Raw genomic sequence first — 10596 nt, forward strand, 5'->3', positions numbered from 1 at the left:
TTTTTTTAAGTGCAGGATAATTACTAAAGCTGAAGGAAACCAGCCCTCTTCCTCACTAGCCACACAATAGCAAAGATGAGTGTGCTAAAAATTCAGGGCATTTCTCCAGATGCTCAACAGGACCTTACAATATCTATCATATGCCCAATAACCTTTTTTATTCTTGTTCTAAAACTACTTCACTTAAATACTCCAAATACTCTAGTTTGTTACAAAACATAATTTACAGACTTCGCTGAATAGAAGTTAAGCTGCCTGGTCATTTACTGTAGACAGTGGATCAGGCGAGGGCAGCGCCTTCCAGACAGGACTGTGCAGTCCRCAGCTGTCGCTCAGCTCACTGATGCAGATGTGCCCTGTCATCTGGACGTTTGATATGAATTCGTCGCACCCTTTCAATGCGCTCTCGCTCCTCATCTTCATCTAAGTGATGTGAGCGGCCAGCTGCCCCTCCTGTGGCTTCTAAGAGCGCATTGTCAGGTCCTCGCCCGTCCTGGGACTCGTACAGCAGAATGTTCAGTGTCTCCTCGTAAATGCGGGCTTCTGGGAACTCCACCTGGCCACCCAAGAGAAATAAGGTCACCCTCACCTACTGTCAATCGCTGCAGACAGCAGGATACCTCACTTTTTGCTCCTGATACCCCTCCCTCCCTCCCTCTCTCTCTATTTATTTTTAATTTCCCAATTGCACTCTGGCTGTACAAATCGTTTCTAGCACAGAAGCTCTTGTTCTTTTATCTGCTTTCAACCCTGAGGCCCAACAACCAGTTTTCTCTGAACTGGTCTGTCTGCAGGGCAGATTTGGACAGTTCTCTCTGGTAAGAAGGTATGGGGAAAGAATGCCGTTGCTCTTTACAAACTGTTTTTACACGGGAATGCAAACCAGACTTAGTCAAGTACACAAATTTGTCTAAAGACCAGAGTTGGAATGAACTTGCATTTTGGAATATCACAACTGCCCTGTGCTAARTGCTGCAGCCTCACAGTGCCTGGCCTAACGAACTCACAGGATCAGCTCCACTGAGCTGCTCCTGCTTTGAATGGCATCAATTATTCCACAGACATGCTGAACAATGAAGGGAGTGTTCAAAACAAAACAGATGTCAGGAGGCCAGCCTGACGGCAGCTGGACCTGCTGTTGGGAGCATTCAGGGGTTTTACTTGTACCTTTGTCTGTTTTTTCTCAGTAGCATAAACAATGGAAGTGCAACAGACTTCAGCAATCTTCCGTCCCTGCCCGTAAAAAGACCAGCAGCAGATCTCATCTCCTATCACGTCTTTTATAAAGAGCACTCTCCCATTAAACCTCAAGGACAGCTTATCGAATAGCTCAATGTTCTTCAGCATGTTGTCATCAGAGTTACTGCGAGAGATCAAGGAGAGCAGCAGTCATGTAAGGGTAATGAAGACAGCACACAGAARAGAAGGGAGATTCAGACAGTAAGCATTTAGAGGCCCATATGCCCAGTTTCCTTTGACTTACTGCGTCTCTATCAAGGTAGGGTTTAGAGTTGATATCCAGGACTGCAGTGGTAACTCAAGTGACTAGTACAAGCAGGATACCCTGCTGCCGAAGAAGCAGTAACATGACATCAACAGGACTGTGCATACTGTCCGAGGGCATTGCATATGTGTACAAAAGCCTATCACCCAAATTAAATCATTTCTTCTGCTCAAGTTTAGCATCAGCTGGAGGGTGACAGCATTATGCCACACAACTTTTCTACCAACTTAGCAAAAAAGAGGATAAGAACCCAGACCTAATAATTTTACCACATACTGAAAACACTGCACCATGGAAGGCTTCCTGTATTCAACTCATGTACTATAGCCCATGGGGAATGCAGGCCAGCAGTCGGTCAGCAGCCTCTGCCAGCTGCACCTAAGCACTACAGGAACCTTTCTGTCATAGAAACAGCACATACTTAGACTTCTATTGATGACATTAGGCTCCTTTTTGACTCAATTTTGAAATTAACTGGGAAAAAAAATGGTGCATGCTAGCACCAATCTGCCATTTCTTCTGACTGAAGAAAAAGCAAAGGCTTATCATGGACTTYAGTTTATAAACATCCTCAAAGAAGTCTAGTTTAAGTTTTTACCTGGTATATGAATATTTGTTGTTGCTTCTGTTATATAGCAACTTCACTGCTGGCTGTAAAAAACAAAGCAGATCAGTTACAGGCAGTGCAGAAAGAGCTGGAATCTCAGCTCAGTCCCAAGACCATACAGTAGAGGAGCTGCAATATGAAGTGACACCATCAGGCCTAAGCCAAGTGGGATTTTGTTGTTGTTGTTGCAAAACTGTCATGCACCAGTTGGCAATGGAGCAGCAATCCCTTCTAATCTCTTCTGTGACTAGATCATAATTCATTCTTATCTTCCCTCTGTCTTTTTGCCAAGGCTAATCATTATCATCAGCCTCCACCCCTCCACCCACTGCAACTAGCAGGCTTCCAGGAATAAGAGTCATTAATTCACTTTATCTAAAGTAAGTATTTGTCATTACTAATGAGTGTGGACAAATAAATGAAAGATCTGATAGCCCTGATGATCTGCCTGATCAGCCTGCTACTGCCTATGCCTTCTATTTTAATATGTAAAGTGGAGAAAGACATAGATAGGCCCATCCAGAGCAGTATTTGACTATTAATTCAGCAGAAATGTTTAGTCTGCTGTAGGTTTTCAAATTGTACATTTACAGCAGTTAAAGCACATGCATTTTAGGTAAGTCCATTATCAAAAACTAAGGACAACCTTCTAAAGACTATTTGGTCAAGGTCCCATGCAACTTTCAGGACAAGAGGCCAACATTCAGCCCAGACAGAGCACAGTCTGACCTTTCTTACCTTATTAGAAGTGGCTATAAGCTTTTGCTCTTCCTTGGAAGAAGTGATCACTGGTACCTTGCAAAATGGTTCATATGCATCTTTGTTCTGCTGAAACAATAATTCAACAACAGCTGAATGTAAAAAGACCTTAGGACACCATCCATATTAACTGTGAAGGTCCTGCATATTCTGTGCTACAGCTCAAGTGACACAAGTTCAGTGTCCATCCTCACGCTGCAGTCGGAGGCCATTTCTGGTCTGTGTCCTGTGCCAGGCTGGCACTCCAGCTGCCAGGCAGCATCCCCCTGGGACAGTTCAAGCTGCTCATATGTGTTCTCTCTGAAACCCAGGGACTGAATATTATATCTGTATTTAAATGACAAGAGTTTGCACAGAGGACGAAAAACCCAGGGTCATTTTACCATACAAGACCCTGAACAATCATAGAGAACACCATGGAGGATCCAGACTTCTGTTCCCTGCACAGCAGCAAGTGGAGGGAAACTGAGTTCTTCCTTCACTGTAACTGGGTGGCACTGCCTGCTGATAATAACTTGGTATGGTTTTCTAGATGTGATTTTCTGGATGTGACTAAACTCCAGCATATCAATGACATGAAGTACTTCAACTCCTGCCCACCATCCAGCCTCAAAATGGCACGCAATGAAAACCAGCAGAAAATCTTGCTGTGTACAGTGAAGCTCTGCCCACGGTTTGTTTCCCAACCAGAACAAGTTCCTCATCTTGGCCTTTCCTTGTGCTGGGGGTAATTGGGCTCCTCCTCAGCTCTGCAACCTACCTGCAAGGCTGCCTGGCACTCGTCCACCAGCCCCTGGACCAGGTAGTACTTGGCTTCAGCCAACAACTCTTCTATCTCTCTGCGACTCTCAGGGAGCGGCACAGCTCCATCACGCAGGTAGTTCAGTATYGTCCCAAAATGTTTCCCACAGCGGTCGATCAGAATCCAGCCTAGGGAAAGAAGACCACAATACAGCAGAAGCAGAGGAGGAAAACACTTCACCTTGGCTTCCTCCAGTTCCCAGTGAGAAACCAGCTGGGAAAATATTAGCGCTGTGTGTCAGGCTGGAGTGTCCCAAAGAGCAGTGTCTCAGGATTTTAGGTGCCTGGGACTGCTGTATCAACAGGTTCCTGCTAACACAAACTAACCCCGATTTTTTGCTTGAGCTGGCAGAAAGCTGTATCTGCACAGGGAATGTGCCATCTGCATTTCTTCAAATGCATATGTGGCAGAAAGGTAGGAAGCTCATTTGTTTTTTCAGAGTTCCCTAATTATTCACAAATGATGAACTGAAACAGAGGAACAAACACTTTTTCTCACTCTCAAACCAGTTCCTCCTCTACTTCTAGAATCCCTGCCACATTATTTTCTTGTCTTCTATCCCAGGGCCTGTTACATTCACATATGGCTATTTCTTATAGCTAACGTGAAGACACCGCACTAGAGCAAACCAGACTTGACCAGCTGAGGAGTCTTACACCTGAACAGTGTTGGGAGCCACTATGATCCACCATCTCCAGCAGATGTGCAAAAAGGTTGGAAAGAAGAAGAAAATAGACTTCAGCAGTGTGGTTGCAAATCCTGTTTCAGTCTCCATATTCTCAAAGACCATTATTTGGTAGAACTGGTTATTAGCAGAATGTCTAAAACTGCTAAAAAAACATGATGCAACAGGATGCATAAGCAGAATGTAATGTACAGCCCCTGCCCTGGAGCTCACCAGCACTGCTATTTACTGAGAATAGTGGAAAGAAAAGAAAATAGAGCTATAACAAAATGCTACGCAGTTAGCTGGTGACCAAAGGATCTATCCATCACCTCTTGCTGCCAGTCTGCTGCCTGAATCAAGCTGGACCATGAAAAATATTACGCAATGTCCAAGCTCAAGTTTCCATAAACGAACAGAAGGCCAATCTTACAGGCTGCAACTCAGGAATGCAGTGAGGAAACGCTTGTGGGGAAGGAGTCATATTTTGAACAAATAAGGAAAGTAGGTTAAAGCAGACCCTGTACGTTCTGCATGAATGGAAATACTAATAAAATCTGAATATTTGGTTAAATTTGGAAAGCTAACAGCCCTTTCACGCTGTTCCATTGAAGTGATATGTTCTCCAGCAGTTTACTACAGGCTTTCCATCTCCCTCATTACGCTTCCGTCTAAACAAAATACAATATGTGTTCACATTTATAATTTGCAGAGATTCTAACAACAAACTAGAAAGCTGGAGGCAGGGAAACTAGAGACAGAAAAATCAAAGAACAAAAGATTGATACAAGCGAATGAACACAATATACTTATCCAACCAGAGCATGGAAAAAAAGCTAACTTCTCAATGCAGAGGTATTTAAAGCAAGCTCTCCCATTTTAACAAGATGAAGCAGCACAGGATACTATACGAAACAAGAACACCCAAATCCCTCACATGCAAACATTGACAAAGTTTATTAGAGCACCCCAGACACGTAGGGAAGCGGAGGGCAGAATTATGGTCACCAAACTCCTTTGTTTTCTTCTCTGCTGTGATTCCCTCTGTAGGCTGTAAAAATCTGCTGCAACTTCATGTTTACAGATGGTGAAACCAAAGCAGAATTGCTCTCTTTCAGGTGGAGGTGGGGGAGGARAAAATATTTTGAGCTGTATTACAAAATACAAGTAGCTGCTAAGGCAGCTTTCAAAAAACCTTCTGTTTTAACCAAACAGCCTAAATATACAGCCAAGGAGATGACTCACAGGAAAGGGACCCTGCCGCCACTTAGTTATGGCGCTGCAGAGCCTAAGAACTGGGTTTCAGCTACTGTCTTTTAAAGTCTTTTTTTAACTGTAGTATTCTAAAAATGATTTGCAATCCATTTACTGAGGCAGGAATACATAATCCTTGAACTATATGCACACATATTAGATTTTTAGGAAATTAATCTTCTGTTTTGCAAGAAGTCACAGGACAGTGCCCAAACACTGCAACTAAAACAGACTACATTTTCTGGCCAGGTCTTAACAGAGCATTATCCTGGCACTGAAGATTACCCAACGCTCTGGTCTTACTAGCAACAAACCAAAAAGTACAGACCTTGATCAACTGTTTAAGAGCAGTGGAGAGAAAGGGGAAAAAAAGCACTTTACAGAAAGGGAAGTCTGGAAATAGACTCAGAGACCCGAAAAATTTGCATCCTTCCACCTTCCTATTAAAATGAGATAAAATTTTCATAATGTGCAGACTTGTTACAATTCACAAACAGCATCTAAGCTGAAAATCATCATCTGCTATCCACCAMCAGAGAAGTCTAGCTATTTCTTCTATAGTCCCAAGTAGCAGCATGTTATAGTTGTTAAGTTGTTGAGAAAGAATTTGGGAGATGGCACTGGGGTCAAAAGAATACATCTAACCAAAGAGGAGGAAACTGAGTGTGAAACATTCCACAGATTGTTTAGAAACTTTGCTCTTTCCAGTTTCGCCACAAGTTTGGCTGCTCTTCCTTAGAAACAATTTGTTTTGTGCCAGATATTGGGTGGAACCAACTAACAGCATTTTGAAGAATTTCAGATAAAAAGAGTTTCCTTTAACAGCTATGTTATTGTCCCAGTTTCCAGCAACATGCCAGGGAGCAGGAGATAAAACAAGAACTACTGCAATGGGAGTGTCTCACAACACACAGGAAGTGTCAAATTCCTATTAAAACATAAACTGGCTAAATGGAATAATCACATGCAGACATAGTGGGATTCACGGCAAAATAAGCTTGTGATCATACATCTCAAGCATGATATTTTAATGAATTAAATTCCAGTTAGCCTCATATTAGCAGTAATGTTGACAGCTGCTCTCCAGGCAGAAGTACCTGTACTTAGCAGAGCAGTAAATTCCATGCTTTAGGAACACAGTGTAACAGCACTCCTACACTATCTGCCCAAGAAGCCCAAAGAAAGTGCTGAGACCATGCAGGGACTGTTTCTAACTTGGAACTTCCAATTAGGTTCCAAAATGAAGGAGCAGGGAAGCATTGAATTACCAAATTTTGTAAAATATAGAGCAGTTCCAGGAAGAAATGGGAGAAAGTTGTGTCTCCCTGGAATTGCCCAAAGTTTAGCAGCAAGGAGAGAGGTCCCTCAGTGCACTAGTTCACAGGTTTCCAYTTGTCCATTCTTCCCAAGGCAGGAGCTGTTTCCCATTTGACAGCAGTTTTTCAGTTTGACCCACAGACAGGCTTCTCTACATAACCTTCACAGACCTCTCACAGGTAGCTCACGGGCCTTTTGATCTGGAGTTCAAAAAACCGCAGCTCTACGGGTAATGCTACGCAGTGGCTGAAAGCTTGCAAAAGCCATCGTATAACAGAATGGAACAATGAAACTCCCCCCTCCCCAGCTTAAATATACACAGTTCTAGATAAAAAAGGAATATTCAGATGGCAAACTGGGTTGTATTTTTTTTTCAATTTTTTCTTCAAATTCGTTTCCTCCTAGCTAAAGAAAGCTCATCACAAAAGCCTACTAAATCCATCATTTGTTCTGCATGACCCCTAAATACAGGCTGAATACATGCTAAAGCATTCAAAACCAGGTCCAATGAATCAACCAAGTAGTACAACTTCTATGCTTTTAGCAAGTTCAAACAGTAATTTCAAATAATTGATTAATTGCTAGAAAGGTGTTTTGGGCCTTTACGATGATTAGCATAGCAACTATTGTTAAAGACAATGTAACAAAGTTCACAATTAACAGTTATGGGCAAAATGCCAGCACATAAATGGAAACTTGTGTTTTGAATCAAGGTCTGTGACACTCCCATTATATGAGAATGCCAAKATAAAATTACTTTCAAAGCTGTAAACAGCCATCATATAAATACATTTTTGCAGTTTAAATTAATAGTATAGCTAAYGTTTTGAGGAATCACAGCAGAAGAGAAAGTCAATGTATTTCATAAGGAAGCAAAGTATTTGAGCACAGTTCCTTGAGAAAATGGTAATCTGACATATTGTAGATTCTATCTTTCCAGACACCTTTAACTAGAGAGATCCATGAGCTGCCAGTAATTCCTATAACAAATTTTCACAACTGTTTTTGTTTTAGGGAATCCAACAGTCAATACTCTCACAAGAAAACAAATTTACATTTCAAAGATTAGCTTTTAACTCAAAAAGTCCTACAGTCCTCAAAGTAAATTTTCTATTTACATGTCAGTTAAGGAAACAGGACAAGGGAACTGCCCTCTGAACTTCAAAATAAACAAGCACATTCTGGCTCATAGTTTCTTAACGATTATCTTAACCATTTTCCATAAACTTAAGAATTTTAGAATTAATATTTCAAAAGAAAAAGATAGCCTGTTCTGCCTGGCCCTGACAAGGGCCTGTGGATTTCATATTATCCTCTTGTCAAAAGATACGTGTCTTTTGTTCCACATGGTTTCTCAGTTGTATAAGATAGCAGTTGAAACAGTAATAAAATGCAGAAGTATCTGGAACAACCATCAGGTGTTCCTCCTCTGTTTATTCCTCAGATTTTTCTCCAACCCATTCCCAACCTCACATCCTTGCAGATGAAGGCAAGTCGGTGCGAGGAACGCAGGGAGCACCCCTTACCTTCACTGTCAGTGAGGACCTCCATCCGGCCACTAAACATGGCCTTGAGCATGGTGTCCTGCTTGGTTAGGGTCTGCATGGTGGTGTAGTAGAGAGCACCACCTATGTTCAGCTTCACATACTTGGAGCTTGGACTGGTCCCTTTGAAAGAAGTGGTGCGAGTCGCAGCCGCTGGCACCGCCGAGCTCACCACGCTTTCTCCTGACATCTCTTCCTGCAAACAAGGAACCACCAGTTAGACTGGTACCACTACATGACGCTAAACTTCATGTTAACTTCTCAGATTATTTTACACACAAGTAATAGCACTGTGTTCTTCTTCAGCTCCTGGAAGGAGCTCACAACTTTGTGAGCTTTAGTGTCAATACATGAAACATCTCCATTCTCCTGATGGAGAAAACTAAGTCAAACGCCTTGTCCAGCATCCAGCACAGCTAGCTACAGTGGTTTCAGCAGATCTGAACACATCCACACAGTGCCCTGTTTGGCCTCCCCTGCTTGGGATTAACAGCCTCACTTCCTCTCTCCTTCTCTGAAAAATTCTCAACTGTTTTCGTCATTTTACTTTGTCTTCTTTTTGATGGTGAGACAAACCAGCTAAAGAATGTATATTAACTCGGTCRGTGAGGAACTTTGAGAATGCTGGGCAATATTTTACACTGTGAAAATCAGGACTTTCCCACGTCAGATAAAAGAGAAGCTGTGTTTGCCTCTTTCAGAGCTTATAAAGCCTACATTCTTACTTCATCTGTAATCTGGCATGTCACTGGGCAATTCCCTAATACAGAAGGCAAATGATTCAAGAAACTTTCTGTGTGTTTAAACATAAACTATCTATGGATTTTCTTGAAAAGCTTTTTCTTAGAGCAAATGTGGCTCTGCCAAAGGCATATGGGACCTTCCTGCTCTCTTTCCCGCACTTCCAGATTTCTCAGCGCACCAAAACCTGATGTCCAGCATCGCTCACTACCTCTGCTTGGAGCCCTGAGACAGAGTTGATTCAAGTCAGCTAACAAGGTCACACATTTGTAGAGAGAACAAATCAGTCCAGCAGTGTGAACGCTCTGGGAACCGCAAATGATCAATCCTCCATCAGAAGGCTCCTTTGTGGTTAACTGTGTTGTCACAGAACATGACAGGATGTGAAGATTAAAGCCCAGCCGTCTCAAGGAGATCCACRTCTACAACTTTCAGAGTACACTGGCTGATTACTGTGTCAAACGATCTTTGATCTGCTGTCACCGAAAGCCAAACTATTACAGCAAATCTGAACAGAGCTGTAGKTACACGCCGATACTGCGTTTCAAGGAGTGAGAAAGCGGGATGGGCAGAGGTGGCCACAGGGGATGTTACTCCAACCACAGAGCCTGCCCAGGGCTGCCGGGAGCACACAGGTGWCAGCCCCAGCCCCAGGCTCCAGCTGCCAGCAGGCAGCTGAACGCCCTCACCGCTCAGCCACGGGCTGCACTGGGCCCCAGAGAGGCACCTGAGCTGCAGCGTGATGCGAATCACCAGGACCAGCCCAGCACCTCATCACCTGTGTGGCCTCATCCCCCGGGGAGCCCCAGAGCTGCTCTCCCAGAACCGCCCCACCACTGAGCAACGTGCCAGCACTCCCAAAGCACAACTGGGGAGGAAGGGGGGCAGGATTCTCCCCGCAAACACCCAGAACACCCMAAAATCAGACCCGGGGGGCTCCAGCCTCGGGGAGCCGGACCCCCTGAAACCCGGTACACCCCGCCACGCTCTAAGCGCCCCATGCCCGGGGCCTGGCTCGCCCCAGACCCCGCAGCCTGCCCTGCCTCCCACCACCCGCGCCCCCAGGGCCCAGATCCCCCCCCCCGGCCCCACCACGCCCTAGAGCCAGCGCCCTCACACCGCGGGCAGCGGGCTTCCGCGCCCCCCGGCCCCGGGCCTAGCCTAGCCGCGCGGCTCCGCGGGCCCCCCCGGCTCCCCCGCGGGCCCCCGCCGCCGCCGCCGCCTCACCATGAAAAGCCCTGCGGAGCCCCACGGCCGACCGAGCGGAAGCGCCGGGGAGGGGGGGAGCTTCCAGCCCCCCTGTACGTCACTTCCGGCCCGCCTCCGCCGCCCCCTCCCCGGTGCTCCCCCGAAACCCTTCCGATGTCCCCGCTCGCTCTCGCCGGCGCCGCGCGATCCCGCGTT

General features: G+C 44.9%; 1 protein-coding gene across 3 annotated transcripts; it reads right to left on the minus strand.

The window, feature by feature from the left end:
- Nucleotides 1–134: 134 nt before the first annotated feature.
- Nucleotides 135–10510, minus strand: KCTD10 (potassium channel tetramerization domain containing 10). Of its 3 annotated transcripts, none has more exons than XM_085313503.1 (7): nucleotides 10420–10510; nucleotides 8434–8647; nucleotides 3631–3800; nucleotides 2850–2936; nucleotides 2103–2155; nucleotides 1168–1363; nucleotides 135–556 (listed from the first exon to the last, which is right to left on the minus strand). In XM_085313503.1, the coding sequence occupies exons 1-7, from the start codon at nucleotides 10420–10422 to the stop codon at nucleotides 338–340; spliced, it is 942 nt and encodes a 313-aa protein (XP_085169629.1). In that variant the 5' UTR covers nucleotides 10423–10510; the 3' UTR covers nucleotides 135–337. The 3 variants fall into 3 exon arrangements, with proteins under 3 accessions (XP_085169629.1, XP_085169628.1, XP_085169630.1); XM_085313502.1 differs by having other exon boundaries at nucleotides 2850–2939; XM_085313504.1 differs by lacking the exon at nucleotides 10420–10510 and adding an exon at nucleotides 9404–9654 and having other exon boundaries at nucleotides 2850–2939.
- Between the last annotated feature and the right edge of the window lie 86 nt (nucleotides 10511–10596).

Source organism: Rhea americana, unplaced genomic scaffold, assembly GCF_003343005.1.
Source record: "Rhea americana isolate MKP2758 unplaced genomic scaffold, rheAme1 scaffold_389, whole genome shotgun sequence".
In the NCBI taxonomy this organism is placed as follows: Eukaryota; Metazoa; Chordata; class Aves; order Rheiformes; family Rheidae; genus Rhea; species Rhea americana.